Genomic DNA, 25,487 nt, shown 5'->3' with positions numbered 1-25,487 from the left:
CCTGAAGCTGAAGTAGCAACAAGATAGATTCGGGTGAAACGACCTGTTAAAAAAGGGGCATTCCCTCATCAGAGAACCGCAAATGTTACTTGATGTGGCGTTACAAACTATGTCACACACTCTTGAAGATTGCAGCACACGCAAAATCCATTTTCATGTACAGAAATAGCTGATTCCTATCGTGGCTTGGAGGCTTATTTAACCATGCTGTGCTCTCACTTTATATTCACAAACGCAGCGCTTCCCCCATCGTCCTCCTCCTTTATCTTAACTTCATTTTCTACATGAAATGCTCCGGAGAAATCAGATTTTTAAATGAGCAAGTTGCTCAATTAAGCCGAGGAGTTGAGGCAAATAAAAAAAACAATTCCCTTTTATCACTTGCATGTATGCTTCGCTCAACCGTGAAAGAATCAAACGCCGCAATCAGCCCAAGCGCCCATGGAAACGGCAATGTGTGGGTATGCACGAGGCGAGGCTCGGATATCACAGAGCATCCACAAAACCCAAAGAAAAATAAAGCTAGTTGTTCTCAAAGCCAGATCATTTATTTTCACATGTTGTTTAGACAGCCGTTTCCAGCGGTCATAATCTCACCTAACAGCTTTAAATGCCTTTTTAATGGCGAGCCCAGCCCCCCTCTGCCCCCTCAGCCCACAGAGCAGGCAGCGCCGCCTTTACAAGCCTACACGCAGACTTGTGTTCTCTGCCCCTGACAGGAAACCTCGGCATCCTGCCCCTGATGGACTTAGACTGCACTTCGGAGTGGCATCAAAAGAAAAGTGGGAGACAGAGAGCAGCTCTGCCCTGCCCTGCCCTGCCCGGCACCTCACCGCACCACGCCTCTGGGATCGGGAAGAATTCCAGGGAAAACCTACAGCAGCGACGAGGCCGCGAACAAACGGGAGCAAGCTTGCTGGAAAGAGGCCGAGACTCTCGCAGTATAAACCCCGACCTGTGCTTTGTCAAACACCTAAAGGGAAACCTGCTGTTTTTCTAGCAGGAGTTTCAGCAGAGTGGGCCAAAAGCAGCACGTCCGAGCCTTGATGTGAAGTTTAAGAAGCAGTGAGAGGCGTAAGACAGGCGGATCATTTTCACTAATAACAAAACGCATCTTGTGTGGTCATATATGTGGTGAAATGCAGCGCAGGCCTAATTACTGATTGCCCTGCAAATTATTTAAAAAGGTTTCATGTGATTCTCCCAAACGATCCATAACAAGAGTTGTGCAGCTTCAAGCTGCCAGCAGTATGCGTGCTTCGCGGCGGGACGCCGAATTAAAGCACACACTCCTCAGTAAACTGTGCAGTTAGTGCTGTTTCACATGCGCAACCCGAGGCTTACGATTGTGGTGATGTTTCCTAGCGCCCTGCACGATCATAAAGATACCCTTCCCTTTCTTTTTCCTACACAATGCAGTCGTGATGGCGCTGCAAAAACACTGCCGCACACTCTCGCGGCATCTCTGATCGCCTTATGCGATCAGATCGAGGCAGCGATCAGAGGCTGCTAAAGAGAGGCATCAGATACAGAGGCGGGGTAGTGCCACTTCAAAAGTCTGCGCTGTTTTAATCTGACTCTATCGGTTCATCCCCTTGCAGGCGAAGATGTGGGGGATGTTGGGGAAGAAGGCGATGGGTTTTGGGGGTCTATGACTGGACGCAGGCTGGGGGTGGTTTGCAGTTTCCACTTCACTCTGGCAGCACTTTGACAATTATCTCCTTTACGCAGCAGCCTCTTTTTTCACTCCTATTGAAGAACCTCGCCTGAGCTCCGAAGCCTCCCAGGAATGCCAGAGAGAGAGTGGAAGGGGAATCCAATGGGGATAATCCCAATTTCAAATGGAGCTTAGTGATATCCCCCTCCTCCCTTTCTTCCTCCATACCCCCCTCCCTCACCCTCCTCCTGTCTGGCACAGATAACTCATCCCTCTCTCAACACTGTGCATGCGCAGACAGTAACTCACGTCGCCCTCTAAAGTAATAATTAGCATGTCATCCAGTCGTGTCAGTTGGAGAGCCGGGCCTTCTGGGGAGGCTCGCGGCATGGCGAAAGATATATTTTGGTTGGGCTGCACTGAGGTCAGAGGAAGCTGGGTTACTGTTAGAGGAGGAGGTGTTGACACGCAAACGTGTTGTCACTTTGGTGTGAGCACACGCAGGTAAAAGAAAGGAAAAAGTGGGGGGCAACTGCAACCAACCTCTGCTGGTGTGGTCCACATGAACTCTCCTACTTGTGCCCCAGAAAGCTGAATCTGTTCATCTGAATGATGTGTTTTCAGTGGGGATGTCCAACGCAACATCCAAATGGACTCCCTTTGACTTTCTCACTGGTATTCCTGGGAGGCTTCAGAGCTTTCCCACTGAAAACACAACATCCAGATGAACAGATTCCGCTTTCTGGGACTTCTTCGCCTTGATGACTGAGCGTGCATCTGGTTTGGTGGACCAGAATGTGGGTCTCCAAGAAAACTGTGTTCATGGCATAAAATGAATCAACCACAGGACAATGTGACCATCGGATTAGAAGTTTGTAGGAACTCAGAATGTAACTCAAACAACTGGTTGTTTTCTGGGTACATTCCTATATAAAAGCAAGGTTATCAAGCACCAATGTAATTTTGCAGTTAAATCACCCTCTTGCAGCAGCTACGTGGCTGTTTGTGGAAGAATTTCTGTTTCATATCTGTGGCTCGGGTCTGAACGTAAGCAGATTTATCATTTTTGATAATTTATCACACTCGGTCACTGTATTATCACAAACAGATTGCATCTCATTGTCAATTTGACCCCATTCAACTGCAAACTGAGAGCAGACTGACTTTTTTATCGCCTTCAAATCACTTTGAAGATCTCATCTGACTATGAGTGGTGATCTTACACAGTCTCACTCATTTTGGCCACACTGAGATCTCCAGTTACTGTTTTGTTCCCTACTGTAACTGTAGCGTAGGATATCAGTGACCAAACAACTAAACAAGAGGCTTCAACACAGTAACCCACAAACTTCAAAGTGGCTACTTCAGCCTGTTACAGACATTCTGTGGTTGAAACAAAGATCTTTTGGGTTTGTACAAAATTTGATTTTAAAGGGAAATACCACCAATCACCAAGTGTCCATGGCCCTTTTATTCTTCAACAAACACTAACTTGATTTTGGGCTGTTTAGTCTGTCAGATCTGGCCCAAATGTATCTTAAAAAGGACGGCTGTTTTGGACCACGTCGCCCAAATATCATCACAAAAATATGATCACGCAAACTTGCAGGAAAAACTTCTTTCCCAGCAACTTTGAAAAGTCTCAGTTTCATTTGTTTTCTTTAATATTTCAATCCCAAAACTGACAACCCAAACACATACACAGTGAATTAATTTTTTGAATAGCTTAATATTGAGGTCTAACACCAAATCAGTTTCATCTACATATACATTTTCATTTCACAACACACTGGACACAACTTAAACAACTAGCCTATAAGGAACAGTGATGGTCAGGTTCATATTCCATTCATCAACAGTATGTCAACCCATCAATGCTGAACCTTTTTCAAAATCAATAATGAACCTTCTTGTTTCACACACTGGGCCATGCTTGGGGGCGACAGTTTGGAGTCAACCAGAGGTCAGAAAGTAAGCGCTGGCTGACTCCGGCGTGATTTCCTCTGACATCTGCTGACATCAACAAGTCCTAGAGGTAAAGCCGGTCTTTGTCTGTGCTCTTTTAGTGTCTATATTTACGAGCCGAAGCACAAACTTAGCTACACATCTGGTACAGCCAATAAATTCAGTGTCTACTGTGCTAAAATGCCCTTGAGCAACATGCCAAACCCCTGCCCATCTCCAAGGAGGGAGCTCTGCTCAGTATCTGACCCTGTGCTCTGACCTCTACAACTCTGAAGATTTATGAAGAAAAAATAGAGCATTCCTCCTTTGGGGATCAATAATCACACGCAGCGGTGAGGAGATCTCGGAGCGTGTCGGCCCTTGTGTGCTGTAGCTTTAGGCCTGCTGCCACACAGAATCAGAGGCGTCACTGGGGTGCAGTGAAACAGCTGGGCCTGTGGTTAAAGCGTCTGCTCAGAGGCTGCAATCAGCTGAGCCCCGCTTCATCACCCGGTTCTTCTCGCTTCCTGACCTCGCTTACAAACACACACTCTATAAATGCATTCAGACACACTTGTGGAAACGCAGACACAAACATATACGCTGCTTTGAGCGCATATGTATGCTAATGACCACCTCCAGAACTCATAAAAGAACGGCACATCAGCACTTTCTACCAGAGACACGATGCAGTGTGCAGCATTCTACGGTCACAGAGCCTGGCAGTGCATTCAAGTACCTGTAGTTTGTGCAGAAAAGGTCAAATTTATGCAACGCACTGCTTTTTCCACAAACAGGCAACTGTCACATAACACAGTATTTTTGTACTTGCTTCTATTATTGCCTACACATGCATTTCTACAGGATTACTGCCTTCAAGAGCTTCTGATGAGGTGTCGAGACACTCAGCCAACACAACAGTTTTGGCAGAGCCTGACGGTTTCTGTGTGGGTATGTACGTGGAGTGAACATACTGTGGCTTTTCTGGCTTCGTGAAGATGATAGGGCCAAGCACTTCCACTGTACTTTACCATTGTTCCTTCGCTCTTGCTCCGTGCGACTTCCCTCTGCAGGCGAGCCACAGCCAGCTTTTCCCTAAACCAAAGAAACAGGAGATGGAGGGGAGAGAGAGAGAGGGGGGAAGGAAAATAAGAATGAGTCAGTGTGTGGTCAATCAGCAGCTCAGTGTGCCAGGTCTGAGTGCTCACAAAGTGGCAAATCAAGAAGTACCCAAAAACATATTCATTCTCTACTAGTCCACTGATCATGTAAGTGCTATGCATGTGGGACTCTAGTATGTCTTAGAAAATGCAAACCATTCTTGTCCCAGAGTTTTTGATAATGCAATTTTATGAGAGGCCACCTGCATGTCTCCATTATCCACAAGGTAGCTCTTTGGCCTTGGTGCCAGCACTACATTCGTGGTTTCCAGACAGCTGGAAAGAGTCCTCAAAAGATCACAACAGAAGATAGGGAAGAGGAGGATGTTGGGTTTCCAACCAGGATCCCATTCGTTCCGTTTTCTTTGGACCTTGAACATTAATTAAATTTTTCCCTCTCTTTTTATCCTCACTTCTTTCACTGGTTAGGTTTAGGTGCTAAATACCTTAATGCATGCTCAACGCATACCTCAATAATCATCCAGGTAAGTAAATCACATGAAGTTGATTTTGAAAGTCTTTAGACTGAAAAGGTTACTTGGATGAGTGACAAAACATTTGTCCAAATGAAACGCATAAATTAAATGCATAAATTAGCATTTAGCTTCTAGCTTTTAATACAACAGTCGCTTTAAAAAAGGCAGTGAAAGAAAACAGTGGCACAGCTTACATTATTTTGACTATGTGGAACGGACTTGCAATCTCATTGCCTTTGAAATTCTTGCATTTGTTAATATTGCAAGGAGACGCATCACAGAGTGACTCAGGTTGATTGCAATGCAACAGCAATCAATTTGAGTCAGACCAAAGTAGTTTGAGGCTGGTTGCCTCACACCAGACGACCTGTGAAATCACCTTGAGATCAAAGCTGGTCACCCAGACGTTGAGGCTATTACAGGCTCAACCTCTGATAAGCTGGTTGTTGCAACTGGCTGTAACCAAACAAAAATCCAATGCAGTCACCAGGCAACCACTAATAATTTTCCAAGCATACCAAAGGTGTACCTCAAGGATCAATCCCGGGACCACTTGGATTTTTTTTACACGTCAAAACTTTTAGTGAAAATGTCACCAAGTTAATAATAGATTGGATTTTATTAGCGCTTTTCAAGGCACCCAAAGCGCTTTACAATACCACTATTCATTCACACACTGGTGGAGGCAGCTACAGTTGTAGCCACAGCTGCCCTGGGGCAGACTAACAGAAGTGAGGCTGCCATATCGGCCCCTCTGGCCAACACCAGTAGGCAAGTAGGGTAAAGTGTCTTGCCCAAGGACACAACAACTAGGACAGAGAGCCCAGGGATCGAACCGGCGACCTTCCGGTTACAGATGCGATTCCCAAACCCCTGAGCCACGGTCGCGGTACATTCTGCTACAGTTAGCTATTAATACACTAAGGGACACCCAGCATGGGTACTTGTCTTTTGCCCTGTCTCCCTCTCCTCATCCCCAACCAGTCAAGGCAGATGGCTAAGTCTTGTTTTGCCTGAGGTTTCTTCCTGTTAAAAAGGAGTTTTTCCTCCCCAGTCTCTCCAGGTTGTTGTTTATAGGGGGATTCATAGTTGGGGTTTTCTCTGTATTATTGTGGAGTCTTTACCTTACAATGTAAAGCGCCTTGAGTCGACTTTTGTTGGATGAGAGATGAAACATCTTCAACATAAAGACGTCCAGCTGCCAGACAATCAATCCTGATATTCCTCCAATAGGATATCATACCTCACAAACCTGAAACCACTTAGTTATCCTTTTATTTAGAGCGATTCTTGTTTTGTTTCCATCTTTCATCTTACTTTTATCTTACAAAAACATCAACCACTGTCTTCACACCTAAGACTCACTCCCTCTATTCGTGCCTAAAGGCTGTGATGAAAATGGAAAGAGAAGCCTCCCCTCAGCTGCAAAATCAAATTTATCATCATCAGAGGACACTCAAGCTCTCTACTGGGCAAATCAAATTCCTCGACTTAGCTAATCATTTCTTGTTTACTAAGTGGTTGGTATCAGATATCCAAGATCAATATCAGCTCACTATACAAGAAACCAACACTTCTGCCCTCCATCTATCTCCAACTTCGGCAGAACCCACACACGCCTGCAAGCAAACCAGCAGACACACACATGGAAGAGGCGAGGTCGTCGGCTAACTACGCAAAACAGAGTTCGCGGTTCTATCCAGACAAAAATAGCTCAGAGGAAACAAAAAAAAGAAAAGAAAAAAAAGCTGGGCACCCTCGTGCCAGACCCTACAGCCTTACAGGCAGACACACACACACTCATAACAAACTCTTCCACACAAATACGCACAGAGCTGAACAAAGAAATTGACTGTGCACATCCAATCCATTTCCCACGTGAGGGCATTCCAGACTTTAATGGGATAAATCTTGGCACACTAGCACGGATAATAAAAAACCCTGTTTTAAAGCCCCTCCTGAGGCATCCACAACAACTGAAGCGGTGCTCCAGGACAAGCCAGACTGTGAATGTGTTTGCTGAAGGCTTGTCAGTATACAAGTGTTTCTATCCGTATTTCTGGGAAAACAACAAATGTGTAAGGGGATCAAAAAGCCTCCTTTGGCAGCGTAGCCTCTGAGTGAATCTGTTCAAGTCATTATTGTTGTAAATATAGTACTCTACATGCATTACTAGAGGCGCATGATGTGTTATCACCCACTTATTAATGTTTCTGCAGACCGGCTTGAAAGCCAGGTCTGCTAGGAGGTAAATATCAGAATCAATCAGAATCAGAATCAGAATACTTTATTGATCCCTGGGGGAAATTATTTTTTGTTACAGTGCTGATATGATAGTTGCTTTAAAAAATACTTGAAAATAATTAACTTACTTAAAAAAGACAGTAACGAGTCAAAAAAACCAAACCTAATAAATGAATTGCATCATCTTACAAAACCTTAGGTGTGCAGCTCAGGAGGAAAGTTCCTGTCAAAGTCTTGTTCCCGACTGTTTTGTCTTCACAGCACACCTAATGTGGGGCTGTGGGACCCAATAAAGAAGCTGATACACCAGACAGCCCGAGTAATCCCAATCACCTGCACATTTTTCACATTTCTTCAACAATAGCAGACATCCAAACCCCCCAAAAATAGCTCATGAGTAACAACTCCTCACCGCCTCGCAGTCTTTGACAAGACGCCGTTGTTTCTGAGCGGCTTACCTGTCGGAGGGAAAACCCCCCGGTGATTAAGAGACAGCTGACAGAGATGGATGAATCAACCGTCTGAACTGAACAGGCAAAATACAAGGTGGGCTACGTTTCTGCTCCTGGATGGCATTCCCACTGCAGTGATTCCTCTAATGGGAAAACACTGATTAAGACAAAGGCGAGCTAAACGAGCCGATTGTGAAACACGCACTGTGGCGGTGACGAATTCAGGAGGAAGTCAAGCAGAGTGCCGATGCTGTGAAGCAAGCAGGGGTGTGTGCGCGTGTGCGTTTGGGTGTGTATTCTGGACTTTTACTGCATTGGTTACTGCATTCATAAATTCCGTGTGAACGCATGCCCCACACCTGACTAAAACACTCGTGTTTACATTACACAATGTGTCTCTTCCCATTACAGCACACTGTACACCATTACACCACTTTCATTTAAAAAAAAAAAAAACTCTCTGGAAGTTCTCACTGCAGATATTGTTTTGTTAAACGGGACCGGCCTGGCATTCCTCCAGTCTGTGTTATGGCTGAGCGTCACAGCGCTGTAAAGGGTTAAGTTTCAGGCCACTTATGTACAGGCATGTTCCAGGAGCAACGGAGCATGAGCCAACTGCGCCCGGCGGCAAAAATCGCCGCCAAATATAGAACAATTTGACATTCTGTGTTAAACGTAATTATAGTAATTGGCACGAGCGGTAGTCAAAACAGTATTCCAGTGAAAAACGCTCACTGGCGACGTCTTGCATCCAGTTGGCGCTGGTGTGGAATTATATGATATCTGAACTGCATTCAAGCGCACATGAATGCAATCTGTAATGTACTCTGTGTGTGTTTATGCCTGTGTTTAGGCTGACATATTCCACTCTAAATTTGTCATGTGCATTTCAACCACAATGGATGCGAGATCCATCACGTCGTAAACTTTTACCAGCTGTGTAAACTGGCCCCGAAATAGTCAGACAGAGTCCAACCTGACGGCTGTTAGAGTCAGGGAGTTTATCTCAAGCCCATCTCTCGCAGAAGGCTCTAGTTTGGTATGCAAAGAGCCATGTTAACACATTAATTACGATGTTTTCATTTTTCCCTCCACATGTTCTCATGAATGTCGTCCAAACGGGTCAAAACGCAGGCACGCGGTCCCTAAACGCCTCATTTTAAAGGGTAATTCCATTTTATAACAAGCCGGGTCTTATTTTCCCAGTTATGGACGTTGTTTCGAGTGGTTATGATAACATTAACAAAGTTTTACAGGGGCTAGAAACCTGAGCAGGCAAACAATCAGCCAACAGTTTGGACAGCGATGCAGCCAAATTATCAAAACCATACTGAAAGCATGTAATCCGTCACAGTGGGAAGACACGAATAGAACAGACAAGCCAGAGCTTTCCACATAAATCAGGATAATCTGGGTTTTGTTTATAACCTGTCAGATTGTTTGTGTTTATTGCCCATAGACTGTATATAAAAGATGTATGTGGCCACAGTGACATCACCCTTTTGTTTGTGGACTTTTGGATTCTAGATCTACACCATTACAGCTGTCACCATCTTGAATTTTTGGACCTAGAAGAAAGCATGACAAGCTCACTAATGGTTAGCTTAATGCGAGCAGCCCTAATAACACATTAATGCTGCTCGCAGGTACCCCCAATATAGCTGCAGAAGATTAGCACGCTGTAATCCGGTTTATTTTAATATGGGACCCTTAGAGTGAGCCTCAAGTGGCCACTTGACGAACTGCAGTTTTACACACTTCCATGTTTGCTTAGATTTTCAGCCCTGGATATTTTGCTTCCTGCCGTCCTTTAAATGAGCTAAAAACATTTTCATTGACGCAGAAAAGTGAATGATTCTCTTTGGACTCGAAGCCCCAACTTTATATATTTCACACTTGATGCGTTTGTCTTCTACATCCTGATCTTGTGATGAAAGCATAAGCTGACAGCTGACCGTGTGCACACGTTCTACCTCCGCTGAAACCCGTGTGGGGTGTGGGCCTCCAGTTTCTCCTGCTGATTGCAATCACCTGATAGTGGTGATGACTTACTAAACAAGGGAATCCCACCAAGCACCAGTGGAGATACCCAAACCACCTGATTTGGGTATCTGATAGCCCCAGTTGCAAGTGCACTTCTCTTCAGTACACAAAATGCAACGAGAGTAAGGTGGTCATGTAGTCTGATCATGTCAAAAAGCAGTACTTTAAAGTGGATTTAATACAGTTACAATGCTTGTATTAAACATGGTCAAGTGTTCAAATATTGAGCGTAGTTTGTGAGTCACAGGCGCAGGCTTCAAACAAACTCAGTTTCAGACAGGTTTTTTTTTTCTACTCTTGGCTTCAAACGAGGAGTTAGCCCTAGCACAGTCATCACAGAAGCCCCACCCACCTGCTGTTTAATCTCTGTTTGTAAAGCGGGACCAGTCAGGATGAAGTTTTCATAAAGGAAGGAGCTGGTTTCAGACAGTGGCTTTGTGTAAGATAAATAAAGCTTATTTTGAACTATAAATCATATAATGCAGCTCTAGTAGAGTCCACTTAAAGCTTAAACAGTGATTTAACATCTAGTTTGTGATGAAAATCTTGGCTTACATGCCTCGTTTGTGCACCTGCTTTGTTACATTCTTAACTCGCACTACCTGCCATCCACCCACACACCTCACAGATCACGTCTTTCCTTTTCACATGCATTTCCTTCAGCGTCAAACGCCGCCCCGTCTCTGAGATAAGACAGACAGCGCGGCGCAGAGCGAACATAACACCCGCCCCGCCGCATTCACAGCAGATCAACCCTGTTTCCTCTGCTCAGTCTCCTGAGCTCAGACACTGTGTAAACCCTCCGTGTGCACCCGCTCTTTCTCTAGCGTCGCAGCGGCGGTGGCGTGCATGCATGCAAAGACACGACCTGTCAGGGCCGAGAGAGGATCAATCACAGCTTGAGCTGACATGTTGTGGAGCCCTGCGCTTTGAACTACATTGTGGGAGGCAGACGTTTAGCCCGTGTTTTCATCACTGTTATCACGGCTCTTCCATACAGGTGGTTTAATCCACTGTACATTGTTTGCTGCTAAGCACATAATGAAAGAGGGAGAAGCGCTGTCTCCTGTATTTTGGTTTCCTCTTTCCCTCGCGGTACTGTACACCACTATCAAGTGCGTTTAATCTGTCCTCTTAAACACCACATACTGGTTCAGCTTTTTCCCTGCAGAAGTTACTCACTTTGACATAAACACATGCATCCTGATGCATAAAAGATGCATAAATATAAACCATCTCTCTAGTATTGTCATCGAGGCTTATGGGGGAGCTAAACATTTCAATCGTTCTCAGCCACAACTGTACACAGAGTGGCCAGGAGGGATGCATAAATGTTTGGATGAGAGCAGAGCTGCCATGCATTTATGTATTAGCGTCTGCACTCCCGCTGGGTTAAGAGCCCTGATACGCACGCAATCCCCATGGCCCACATAGGGCGCCCTCTTCAGAGGGATCCTGACTCCGGACCGGTCATTCCCATCCTTAATCCTTCTACAGCTGTGTTATGTAACCTTCTCTGTACCGATCCACCCAAAAAAATCAACCCAGTCCCAAACCCTAGTGCGGGACAATAGGCTTACTGATGCGTTTGATAAGTTACAACATCCAAGCCAGCCTGACAGGAAAACAGAGTTACAACTGCCAAGAGAGTAAACTCGAGATGGGGTGTGAAATGCATTTGCACAACTCTAATTTCTCATGTTCTGCATGGATTCCCTGACATTGTCATGGAGAAAATGAACTTGAAAAAGTCCCACTTCATTATGTGTAATTAAAAAGTCCTGTACCAACAAAGGCAACGTATCATTAAAGCATCATTTCCTTAAGACTTTAATGCAGGAATTCCTTTCTGCAGTCGAACCCCAAATGCCGAGATGGCATCAAAATCAGCGTCGGTGTAAACACTTTCATCTGCACGGGCGTCTGAGGGGGTGGGGCTTGCACATCTGTGACCGTTCAATTGGTCCCAATGCATTAGGCAGGTTCAATCAATCACCACGAAGCACTGTGGTGGATGGCGAGGAGTGGCCTGACCCGCGGCGATCCCCCGTTTCCCAGCCACAGCTGGTTCCTGACCTCCTGTCGCTCGTCACGGACCCCCGTCTGCAGTGAAGGGCAGCGGAAAAACATGAGCCACATGTCAGCACCTCTCACACCCAGCCAGCCAGCCAGCCAGGCAGCCAGACAACCCGGCACAATGAGCCTTACCTCACCACCGAAGACCATCAATTATTGACGAGGTGAAATGTGATGAGGTTCTGCTGTGAGCACACAAAGAACACATGCCTTTTCAGGCTGCCATGTGGCCTAATAACGTCTTTATTTTCCAAAAAGACACGTTTCTAATCAGCAACATAGTCCTTGTTTGATGTTGTGGAGCAATAATCTGCATTAGACACTCAGAAACACTGTTAGTCTGACCAAGTATGTATGATAAATGCCTCCCTGTGATGTGAATCTGGACAACAGTGTGCTTGACAAACACTAAGAATGTGGGTCATCTCAACACCCATACATAACTTCATCATCATGACTCATACTTAGTTTTAATTTAGGAGTTGCGTACTGGACTTTGTTTGGACACGTGTGTGCTACACTGAGCAATGTAGTTAGGCGAGTTGAGATGATCACGATTAGCAAGATTAATCCAAAGTCAATAACAGGTTGAGCGCTCCGAGTTGTTTATGCTTTTCCCTCCGAGATAACATCTAGCCCTCGGTACTTCACAGGAGTCTGACAGAATACACCGGGAAGCTTTGTTTTCTTTTTTTTCCCCTCCGACTCTAAGCATTGACATAATCTTGGAGCGTGTGATTGATGGCGGCAATCTCTGTGAACTAGACTGTGTGAAAATTTTTTTGCCTTTCCCACTTAAAAGAACTTCAGGGAATTCTTCAAAACCTCAAAAAGTCATTGCTTCTTTTATCCTATTAAGTGTCTATGTAGAAAAATTGGCACATTCAGTGGATAAGTTCTTGAGTTGTGGTCTAAAATGTGGCTTTTGGAGACACTTTGACAAGCAAAATCTCATTAATTCTTCAGTGTCTCCTCAGCTTCCATCCTTAAAACAGTAGAGTCAAGTCATGTTAAACAGACCACACTCCTACCTAAAGTAATAGGAAGGGTTTCAGCTTTGATTTCAGTGGACATAAAGGACATAAAACCTGCGTTTAGATATTCATCAGGACAAACAGCTTTTACAAAAAGCCTAAAACTTTTCATATATCTCAATCAATCAATCAAAATTGTCAAAGTGATTAATGTCTCATATTGCCAGAACTCTTTCAAATGCTAAATTCCACTACAGATACGGTGAGTCAAGAAAAACTGCAAGCACTCCTAAAGAGCAGATATGCCTGCCACTACTCTGTTCAGACTGTTTGCCGAACTGGCAGATAAGTTTCCGAGTTTGGCTGTTTCTAAAGAAGGCAACTGGGTCTTTGGGGACAGGCGAGACGCTACCAAGTGCAACATTTGTAAATCACCAACAAAACTAAACAACACATATCACCGCTATCACACGCTATTTTGCCCCTCTGGCCATACGAGTGTTTAGGCATAGGAAAAAAGTGGTTGTATGAGTGTGTGCTTGAATGAACGAATCTTGTAGTTAGAAAGCACTTTGAATGCTTAAACAGAGTAAAAAAACGCTACATAAGTACCAGTCCATTCACTATCATCGTTGGTGTTGCAGAAATATGTGGAAAATGCCTTCTGTTTTCATCTCATTTCCCTCAAGATGGCGCCGAGTATGGCAGCCTCGTCGCGAGCTCCCCCAAGCAACGGCTTTCTTCTGTGTTTAATTTTACTTTTCCTTTATTTTTTCACGAGCAGCACTTGTCTCCTTGTGTACGACCGACAAACCTTACTGGACATAAAAGACGGTCTTTCTTATAACTTTCCGGAGTTCAAGTTTTGCAACACGGACGCTCCGTTTGCAGACCCCCCATTCATCTCACCTGAGACGCCTTTGTTCTCTGGCCCTGGAGGCCGCAAACGCCGACGCAGAGGGAGAAGATCTGGCGTTCTGGTTCGACTGAGACGGCGCACTTACAGACCACCGTTACCCAGTTTATTACTGGCTAATATGCAGTCTCTGGAGAACAAGCTGTGCGAGCTTCGGGCACGGATCTCATTCCAGCGAGAGATGCGGGACTGCTGCGTGATCTGCCTCACAGAAACCTGGCTATCGGACAAAGTACCGGACTCCGCAATACAACTGCCGGGGTTCTCTGTGCACCGCGCGGACAGGTCACAGGATCTTACTGGGAAAAGCAGAGGCGGTGGTGTATGTTTCATGATCAATAACAGCTGGTGTGATTATGCGAACGTGCACCCGGTCAAATCCTTCTGCTCACCGGACCTGGAGTACCTGATGATTAAGTGCCGGCCATTCTGGCTACCGAGGGAATTTACAGCAGTGATTATTACGGCTGTTTACATTCCCCCACAAGCCGACACTGACCGAGCACTCAGGGAACTGTACAGCGCGATCAGCAGCGAGGAAACCGCACACCCAGAGGCAGCGTTTATCACAGCCGGAGACTTTAATAAGGGAAACCTGAAGAAAGTCTCACCAAAACTCCATCAACACATCCTTTTCAACACACGTGGAAACCGGCTACTCGACCACTGTTACACCTCTTTCCGGGATGCGTACAAAGCCCTCCCCCGAGCCCCATTCAGCCAATCAGATCACTGCTCCATCCTGCTCCTGCCCGCCTACAGGCAGAAGCTGAAACAGGAAGCTCCAACCCGGAGGGCGGTGCACTGTTGGACGGACCAATCGGAGTCTGCGCTGCGGGACTGTTTTGATCACGCGGACTGGGAAATGTTTCACGTGGCCGCCAGAGACATTGATGAATACACAGACTCAGTCTGTGGATTTATCAGGAAATGCGTGGAAGATGTCGTCCCATCCAGAACAGTCAAATCCTTCCCAAATCAAAAACCCTGGATTAACGGAGATGTTCGCGCGGCACTGGCGGCACGGAACACCGCCTTTGCCTCCGCGAACACATCGGACTACAAACACGCACATTACCAACTCCGGAAGACGATCAAAGCAGCCAAACGTGAGTACAGGGACAGGGTGGAGCAACAGTTTGACAACCCTCGGAGTATGTGGCAGGGACTAAACACGATCACAGACTTTAGAGGGAAAACCAGCACACCGCAGACCATGGCCTCTCTGTGTGAGGATCTAAACGTATTCTACGCTAGATTCGACGCAGCGAACACCATGAGACCGGACAGTGTGCGCACCGCGGATGACGTCAGTGCGCACACTGTGTCTGAGGAGGATGTGCGGAAGTGCTTCAGGAAGGTGAACGCGCGCAAAGCTACTGGTCCGGACGGGATTCCCGGCCGCGTCCTCAAGTCATGCGCGGCTCAGCTGGCTGGAGTGTTCACGCACATCTTCAACCTTTCCCTCTCTCTTTCTGTAGTCCCAGCCTGCTTCAAAATGGCCACCATCGTCCCTGTACCCAAATCCTCCACCATCTCCTCATTGAACGACTGGCGACCTGTAGCCCTGACCCCCATCGTAAGCAAATGCTTCGAGAAGCTGGTCAGGGACTTCATCTGCTCTGCACTACCCGACTCACTGGACCCTCTACAGTTTGCATACCGCCACAACAGGTCCACTGATGATGCCATAGCCCTGACACTACACACTGCCCTGTCACACCTGGAGAAGAGAGACACGTATGTGAGGATGCTGTTTGTAGATTACAGCTCAGCATTCAATACCATCGTTCCCTCGAAGCTGGACAGGAAACTGCAGGATCTAGGACTGAGCAGCTCCCTCTGCAGCTGGATCCTTAGCTTCCTGTCTGACAGACGCCAGGTGGTCAGACTGGGCAGCATCACCTCATCCCCCATCACACTGAACACTGGTGCTCCACAGGGGTGTGTACTGAGCCCTCTCCTGTACTCACTCTACACCTACGACTGCACAGCCACTGACAACTCCAACATCATTGTGAAGTTTGCGGACGACACTACAGTGGTGGGTCTTATCACCAACGGTGATGAGACGGCTTACAGGGAGGAGGTCAGCGCCCTGACCCACTGGTGTCAAGACAACCATCTCACCCTCAACGTCGCAAAGACAAAGGAGTTGATATTGGACTTCCGAAGGTGCAGAGAAGTACACACCCCCATCACCATCAACGGCGCTACTGTGGAGAGAGTGAGCAGCTTCCGGTTCCTTGGTGTACATCTGGCTGAGGATCTTACGTGGTCAGTACACACAAACAAAACAGTGAAGAAGGCGCAGCAGCGCCTCTTCTTTCTCAGGAGACTGAAAAGATTCGGCATGAGCCCCCGCATCCTCAGGACCTTCTATCACTGTGCCATTGAGAGCATCCTCACTGGATGCATCACCACCTGGTATGGCAACAGCACCGCCTACAACTGCAAAGCTCTCCAGCGAGTAGTGCAATGTTCTGAACGGATAATTGGAGGTGAGCTTCCCTCCCTCCAAGACATCTACAGGAAGCGCTGCCTGAGGAAAGCGGGGAGGATCATCAAGGACTCCAGTCACCCCAGCCATAAACTGTTCAGACTGCTTCCATCAGGAAGGAGGTTCTGCAGCATCCGGTCCCGAACCAGCAGACTGAGAGACAGCTTTTTCCATCAGGCCATCAGACTGCTGAACACGTCATAGACACCTCAGCTTCACTACTGGAACTTCAACATTATGCACTCCACACTGTATATAAATGCCACTTGTTTTGCACATATTCAACTCTGTATATTTTATATATTGTATTATTATTATTATTTTTTTTTTTTTTTTTTTTTTTTTTTTTTTTACTATTTAATTTGTAAAAATGTGTATACACACACACACACACACACACACACACGTAGGAAAATATTTAGTATACACATCCAGAAATGCATACACTATTATATATTGTACATATATTTATTAGTTTCAGGTTGGCCATTCTTGTATTTTGCTCGTTTGTGTTGTTGTGTTTGCACATCTCTGTTGCTTGTGGGGCTCGCACACAAGAATTTCACTCGCATGTGCTGTGCCAGTGTGCCTGCACATGTGATGTGACAATAAAAGTGATTTGATTTGATTTGATCTGATTACATTTGTGCCAAATTTGATGGTGTTTTTAGGGTGTTTAAGACATACAGTATCACAAATATGTATGGGGTGGAATAGCTTAATGCCTCTGGCAACAGCTGCCACCTGAAGAGGCATGAAACTCTTCAAAGAATTCTGCAAAAATCTTCAAAATCAGAGTGAAGACGCTGATTTAAATGCACTGTTTAGTGGGCCAGAACTTCTCCAAAACTTATGAAGTAACAAAGATCAGACATAAGGAATCCTCTGAGAGAAATGCATTTGCCAAGCGTGGATTACCCCTGCTTGGCTGTCTGTCTGTCTACCTAAATGTTTTCTTATTCTGCGAGCAGGGCCTGACCTCAATTGTTTCCAAGCCACAGATGCATTCCTGCCCAGACGAAACGAAACATTGCGGATGAGCAGATGTGCTTTAAAAATGGCTGCAGCACCCGCCCGCCTGCCTTTCTTGTCTGTCGGGAGGGCTTACTCACCAGCGTGGCTCATGAAGAATGAGGATGGGGCTAGACATGATCACACGGAGGGGCAATCTTAAGCACATGGCTGAGCACACATGTACAAACACACTTGCAAAGATATGCAAAGACATGCACACACACACATTTACAGACAACTTTGAATCTTTCATGTGCAATTCATAAATGAGAGATGACTCCAAACTGGAAAGGTGCTGTTGCTGTACCTTAGCAAACACAGTTGAGGGGATATGTGGAAATGGGGCAAGAGAAGGAAAACAGAGCTTATCAAAAAGCATTCCCAGCCACATACTCACACTCCAACAGGTTGTAATCTTGTGTTTGCTTAAAATTTTCCCCAGTGATGGCTGTCTAACTTATGTCGCACCCTCTGACACATAATTGAGTTTAAGTGAGGCACATTTCACAAAAGACTGCAATTACCTCATGATATAGGAGTTCTCCTGTTTTTTGTGAAATGGATTCGGACAAGATAAACAAAACCAGTTTTTTATTTTTTCGTCCCTGAGAAATTATTATACTTCTCCAGAGATGAACACAAAACATCTCTGCAGATCTATACAGGCTCTGTACGCTTGAGATGAAGCCCAACTGTGTCTAAAGGCCAAGAATGTCTCAGCGTGTGCCAAGACGCCACGCTTAAAGGCAGCAATAAAAGCCTGCTATCATAGACAGAAGCAGGATGAAATGAATTGAAAAATTGGCGATGTGGTGAAGAGTGACGACAATCAAGAGACTAAGTTGGCTATTTTACTTCCTCACCTGACCGAAGTGGTATGAAATGGGTGGGTTTGTGTTGAAAAGCTACAGAAATATTTGTGACACTAAGAGGGCGACGTGTGGGAGGATTTTAGGCGCTGTTTGATCTTCTAATAAGTGTTCCTTTTGAGGCATGCTGATGTCTTTGTCTGGGTATTTACAGGTGACCTGGGTGGAAAATGAGATGATGCTGAGCAATCTGCTATGAAGCTGAACCTGATCGGTTACTGTGATAGTCTTTCCATCAACATCGAGTTTTTACAAGACTCTCAAATGTTTTTCCATCCTTTTAGACATGTAGGTATGTGTACTGCTGATGCCTTCATCGGTCTGATAAAGTGACACTGTCATTCAGACATAGGTCCTATTACGTAAATTGTTCTTTAAATACTTTAAGACATCTTTAAGACTACAAACATATACCTTGTATTCATTAAACGTTCATAGGATGAGAAAAGGTGATCTGGGTGACTGTAACAACTGGCGGGGCATCACGTTGCTGTCGGTACCCGGGAAAGTGTTTTGCCTCGCTCTTTTGAATCGGCTACAACACGCAGTGAACGAACGATTGCGAGAAAAGCAGGCTGGGTTTCGGGGGGCCGGTCATGCGTCGAGGAAATCTTCACCCTCCGCATGATCATTGAACAAACATTGGAATACCAAAGGAAGATTTCTAGTAATTTCATTGCCTTCGAGAAGGCTTTTGACAGCGTCCACCGGCTGACTCTATGGGCTATCCTACGCCACTATGGAGTCCCTCAGCAGTTTTTAGATGCCTTTCGTTGTCTCTACTCCAACTCCCGTTGCTGCGTCCGGACGGATGACGGCTGCACAGATTTCTTCAAGATCAATACTGGCGTCCGACAAGGATGCGTGCTATCCCCTTTCCTCTTCCTGTTGGTAATTGACTTCATCATGTGACAATCAGTTGACCAAGCTGGCATTGGTGTGCCCTGGCACGAAGCGCGTAATCTCACTGACTTGGACTTCGCAGATGACATCGCCCTGCTGGGCTCGACTCAGGAAGACCTCCAAAAGTTGACCGCGGCCCTGCAGAGGGAGGCGACGAAAGTTGGATTAAGAATCAGCGTCAAAAAAACCAAGGTACCAAGTTGGCTATGCACGTGCCCGCATTCCTGTCATGATCAACCAACAACGTGCTGAAGAGGTGGAGAATTTTACATATCTTGGCAGCATCATCTCGAATGATGGGGTCTCTGATCGGGATGTCGACGCCAGAGTAGGGAAGGCAGTTGGTGTCCTGCGACGTCTCCAACCTATTTGGAACTCGACCTCCCTGAATGTAAGGGTCAAGATCAGACTACTGAACTCTATCGTCTTCCCTACTGCACTTTATGCTAGTGAAACCTGGCGCTCAACAAGTGCAATTATTCAACACCTGAACGTGCTTCAACAACATGGCCTGCGGCGAATCCTGAGAATTTCCTACCGGGACCGAATAACAAATGAGGAGGTCCTACGAAGAGCAGGCACCCGCCCATTAGCCGATGTTGTTGCAGAAAGGCGCTTCCGCTTTGCGGGCCATATTTTACGCCTACCCCCTCATCGCCCAGCTAAGATTGCCATGACATGGCGTCCACGCACTGGCAAGCTAAAGCAAGGCCGACCAAAGACCACATGGCGTCGAACATTCATGGACGATCTGAGAACTGTCGACATTGCCTGGGACGAAGCTGAAGCAGTTGCTGCTGACCGACATCGATGGAGATCACTAGCTGCCCGATGCGCCGCCTGGCGTAGGAGGAACTAAGTCTAAGTAAGTCATAGGATGAGATGCCATCATATTAACAGAAAGGAACAACTTGTTTCATTGCTGGAAAGTTTTCACTTCCAGTCAGTTTTCACTCAAATTATTGAAGTCAAAAGTCTCAAAATCCTCCTCCAATGAGCCATTTCAGCTTTCAAAAGCTGATTGAAGTTTCTGGTTCATAGAACTAACTTACTCCCCTTATCACGTTCATGGCAAGGTGCCTAAAGTGCTCCTTTAGACATGATAGAGACATGTTTGGAATGAGATAGTAATAGAAAGGAGTCTGAAAAGGACATTATTTTGGCAGATACAGAAGCTTGTTCAAACATCTGCTTATTTGATCACGTTAGATGCCAAAAAATATCTCCGTGATCCCTTCGTTTGTTCTCAAATTATTGTAAGAAAGTCTTAAAAAAGCAATTATGATCTAGGCCAAACTACATGCAACATATACATACGTGGTTGGAGCGTAACGGGGTGACAACAGGGAACCGCACCTCTCACTCCATGACAGCTGAGGTAGGCTCCCCTGTGACCTATGAACTGGATGTTAAGAAAATGGATGGATGGAAAGTAGATCTCACAGTAGCAGGTAGCCATAGTTTTGCACATGGCTACTGTGAGATGTACTTTGTTGAAAGTGACAAGTAAAGGTCACTAGAACTCAGTAGTATTACATCTTCAATTGAAAAGTGAGCATGGTGCACATTTAGGCACAAAGCAACATTTTCAGAAGACTTCAGATTAATATAATCATTAAGGATGTTTTTCTGAAAGACGCACGAACATGTTCAAATTACCATCAGAAGGTTTTAATAACACCACTCCAGTGAGCCTTTCCACACAGGCTTCTCAGCTTTAAAAGTCCAGTAACCCTGAACAGTGCATTACTGCCAGAAGATGCAAATGCTAATGTAGCACTTTTTGCATGTTCAGTGCTATAAATGCATCCACATACATATAACCAAGTCACACATTTCATCCATTGTTCTGTATTTCACACCCCGGCTAGCCTGCATTGAGGTAATTGGGGAACAGAGACTCATGTGTACTACTGTACTACAATGCTAGAAGGTTCTGCTGACTCATGGAGACCATGCAGAGGCTACAGGGTATTTTACAACAGCTGTCAACACAACAGTAGCCCTTTACAGAAGCGGACAAACGGCCACTGCATATACAATAAAGACAAAGGGGCTGCAAACAAGACGCATTTGAGCCAAGGGTCAGCCATCTCTACTGCAATCCACCTCTGCGGGCACACATATGTGTCCTCAGTGTTCCTGGGAAGCTCATAACTCAGACGCCCTCTACAGGAAAGGGCAGAGCAGGCTGTACCTGCTGCGGAGACTCAGGTCGTTTGGAGTGGAGGGCCCACTCCTGAAGAAATTCTATGACTCTGTTGTGGCTTCTGCTATCTTTTATGGCGTGGTCTGCTGGGGCGGCAGCATCTCTGCTGGGGACAGGAAGAGACTGAACAGGGTGATCCGAAGGGCCAGCTCTGTTCTAGGATGCCCTCTGGACCCAGTGGAGGTGGTGAGTGACAGGAGAACGGCGGCTAAGCTGTCATCCCTGATGGACAACATCTCCCACCCCATGCAGCAGACTGTGACAGCACTGAGCAGCTCCTTCAGTGGGAGACTGCGGCACCCACGGTGTGGGACGGAGAGATTTCACAGGTCTTTCCTCCCCACTGCTGTCAGACTCCATAATAAAGACTTTAACTGATCAAGCACACACATCCATACATATGCAATAATACTAAGTGCAATAATCCTTTCTGTCATCGTTGTATTTTTACTCAGTTGTATATAGTATTTGTATTTGTATTCTATTTTTATCTTATTGTATATTTATTTTATTTTATTCTACTGTATATAGTATTTTATTTTATTCTATTCTGTACAGTTGTGTACTGTATTTATTCTTATTGTATTCTAATTTTTGCCTCATAACTTTTGCACTGTCCACTTCCTGCTGTGACAAAACAAATTTCCCACGTGTGGGACTAATAAAGGTTATCTTATCTTATCTTATCTTATCTTATCTGTTGCAAAAGCCATGGCATTAATATAACTATTCTCCATGTGTGATGCAGGCAGTTTTTCATGCGTTTAGTTGCATCGCTTTACTTAGAGTCACTTTGCACTGTAGCTTCCATCTTTAAGTATGTCTGGTCCCAGTAATTCTCTTTTACGTGTTCACAAAATTGCCATAGCGCTCCTGTTCTTGCCCTCTGGCATGTTGGTAACCAAGCAGTTAAAAGCATCTGCACGCTGCCGTAATTCACTCTAAGTAAAGACTGTCACCAAACGGCTAAAATACAACAAGAGAAGTGTTTGGAAAAGAGTTTTACAGCTTCAAAAGGTGAGCTTCTCCAGCAGCCTCTCTCCATTTCCTTTCCAGCTGCGCCAACACCTTCAGCCTCTGGACACGGTCCCGCATGTTTCTCTCACTATTATCCGACGATTTACAGCCAAGATAGAGGGGAGCTGAAGTTTGTTGACATTCCCCGCCCCCGTGCAACCTCAAATACGACACTGACCCCCTTTTCCAACCTCATAAACGGCTCACTCCGTTGAAAGCGTCACCGTGACGAGGAGAGAAATATGAAACAAGTGGGAGCACTGGCAAATCAGGCTTAGACTGCTTTGAGCGAGAAAACTTGTGAGGTGCGTGCACGCACTGTGAAAGTGTGTCAGCCTGTGTAAAGTAAACAAGGACAACACCATATTATCTTGTAAACTGTTGGCATGCAGTGCTATGACCTAAAAAACAAATCCAATTTGGGGATTTGCTCCCCCCCCCCCCTTCCAACACTAAGACTTATCAATAAAAGCCCTTACAAAGGAAAAAATTTGCAAGCCAAGAAGCTTTCTGTACAGAGGCAATATTTTAAGCCAGTTTTGACTGGAAAACAGGCAGTTTAAATGCAAAAAAAAAACCCAACCCAGAAGTTTTCGCACCTTTTTGAACTCAAATGGAGCAAGTTCATCTGTTTAGAAACCACAAAAATGCTCCAGCTCTAATGACATCACTTAACAGTCAGCGAGGGTGTCTGGGCAATGCTTTGTCTCCAGGCAAAACAGTCAGCTCATGCAATAGACCATTGATAGCTAGCAAATAAAAGCCTTTTATTGGTTATAAATTGTGTCAGACCATTAAACTTTATATTTTTCCCGAGTGACATTGCTCTAACTTGAGCCAACGGGGAGACAGAGGAGGATAGAAAAAGAAAAAAAGACATCTGATAATCCAATTGTTCTGCATTTCCAACTTGTTAACATCCAAAGCATGAGACTTCAGTTGGAATTAAATGTGTTGTGGCTGCATGCATCCAAAAAAATAGCTGCGTCGCAAAATGTCAGGATTCTTTACCAAGCTTTTTTTTTTTTTCAGATGATGTATTGGCAAAAACAGGTTTGTATTAGCCTGACGGAGCTCTGCATACTGTTTTTAGGGATCCTATGTGCAGTTTGAGGGGGATAGGGGGGGAGGAATGCATTCAAAGCAGCCTTAATTGAGCTGGATGGCCTGCAGTCACAGAAGCAGAGTGTCTCAACAAGACTCAAGTGGGCAAGATCCTGAAATGTGCCTCACACATATACATCATTAAACTGGCTTACGGCTCCACGGTGCCGATCAGCGCTGCAAAGACTCTGGGAATTATATGGGAAAGTTTGTCTGGAAGGAGCCCTCAACCCCCTCCCTCCTTCAAAATGAAAGTCCTCTGGCTGTCAATGAAGGGGAAGTGCTCCCATGCTGAGGCCCACTGGGCCAGCCATTGAACAGAGGGACATTCCTCAGTAATTCTGTTTGACCTGAGCCCAGAGTGGTAGCTGAGGGTCACCGAATACAGAGCGCCACATACGGGGAGGAGACCAAAGGGGAGGAGGAAAAGTTGGGAAAATCGGATGCACAGGAGTGAGAGTGAGGCAGACTGGTGGAAAGAAAATACAGTCGTCTTTTCTCAGCCTTTGTTTGACAAGTAAACACTCAGGTTATGTCATCTGTCAAGACTGTCCTCCAACAGCAATCCCGTAGGCTGTTTCATAAGCTGTCAACGTGACATGAAAATGTGTTCAAGATGCAAACAACCTCTGGTGGTGCTGCGAAGAAGTGCCAGGTCAAAGTGGTCAAAAGTGCTTGGTATGAAAGCTGCTGGACTTCTTTGAGGTTCTTGAAGATTTTGAGGAATCCAGATATTTGACCTGCAGCTGAAGGCTGTTGTAGTAGATGCATCAAGTTCACTTAAGCAACAAATACTTTATTTTAACCCAAACCATCATTTTCTTCTATGAATAACCAATAATAGCCTCTGAAAACACCCCAAACTGAAAAATAGGCCCACACAGGACTCAAGACTCAGTTTCCTGGTTAAAAGTTGTCTGTTTTTGGCATCTGTGGTACACTTTGTTGATCTGTTTACAGAAATCAAATAAATTCTGCCCACATGTGAAGCTGTAAAGGTGCATCAGTCCTTTTCAATCTGCTAGCAAAAACTGGAAAACAGCCCAAAATCGGCAGTGTGGTGGGACTACTGCTGCACTAGAAACAGGGCAAAGAAACCATAGATTTTTTTCACAGCTAACTATGCAAATAATCCTCAAATATAGCAAACTCTAACACGCTTGTCCAGCATATTGTAGGGTTGACTGTTTTCCCCTTCAGTGGGGATGGTTGTCACGTTCCAGGAAGGCTTATGTGGGTCGTTTAGGCTCAGCATCCAGCATCCAAACCACTGCAGCACTCACTGTTTACTCCAACCAACGAACTTATGGCAAAACTTCCACCAGCACGTGATGAACTCCTTTTGACCGTTAAATCAAAGCTGGCTAAATGTAGGACACACGATGCAGTAATGAAGTAAGTGTGTCATAAAAGAGTGTGGCACCGGGGGCAAACGGGGGGCGGATGATAATAATGGTTGCACTGTGGCATGGCTGGGATGGAGAGAATTACAGTTTTAATTCTATAAAATCAAATCCCTCCACTTGGCAATCCTCTTATCCAGTAATCCCCAGGTAGGTTTCAGAGAGGGCAACAGGCTCAAACTGCCCACTGTGGCAACACATCTGCCTCCCCCGTGGTCGGTGGGGTTGATATCAATGACTGCTCCTGTGCTCCCCGATAAACGCTCTAAACTGAAACCAGACCAAACAGCTGACACATGTCCACCCTCAATTTGTCTCCGTTTCCATCCCTTCCAATAACTTCTTCTTGGTGGCCTTCTGAGAACCAGCCAGCAGCAGGATTTAGGGGTAAATAAATCAAGGTTGGTTCGCGTAGGTGCTTCTGACGTCTGCAATACTGGTGCTACCTTTTTTGCGGTGGAAACTGGGCGTCAGGAACGTGCTGGTGCAAAAGAAATCATAAACAAATAGCAGATAACATGGTGTG

At 45.5% G+C, this 25,487-nt stretch overlaps 1 protein-coding gene across 11 annotated transcripts in view; it reads right to left on the bottom strand.

The window, feature by feature from the left end:
* Positions 1 to 25,487, bottom strand: part of LOC113016073 (nck-associated protein 5) — a 187,367-nt gene that overhangs the window by 83,067 nt on the left and 78,813 nt on the right. For 7 of the 11 annotated variants that reach the window (XR_013905111.1, XM_080297118.1, XM_080297116.1 and 4 more), the window contains one exon: positions 4,576 to 4,696. Coding sequence is in view for 10 of the 11 variants with exons in the window: in XM_080297118.1 (XP_080153244.1) it covers positions 4,576 to 4,696 (121 nt within the window). In the remaining variant the exon portion in view is untranslated. Of the gene's footprint in view, positions 1 to 4,575; positions 4,697 to 7,939; positions 8,830 to 25,487 lie in introns of those variants that run through there. The other 4 variants (XM_026158587.2, XM_026158590.2, XM_080297113.1 and 1 more) reach the window with 3 other exon arrangements.

Source organism: Astatotilapia calliptera, chromosome 23 (assembly GCF_964374335.1).
Source record: "Astatotilapia calliptera chromosome 23, fAstCal68.1, whole genome shotgun sequence".
NCBI classification, from domain to species: Eukaryota; Metazoa; Chordata; class Actinopteri; order Cichliformes; family Cichlidae; genus Astatotilapia; species Astatotilapia calliptera.
Note: the sequence above shows the minus strand (reverse complement) of the source record. Positions and strands in the feature narration are given on the sequence as shown.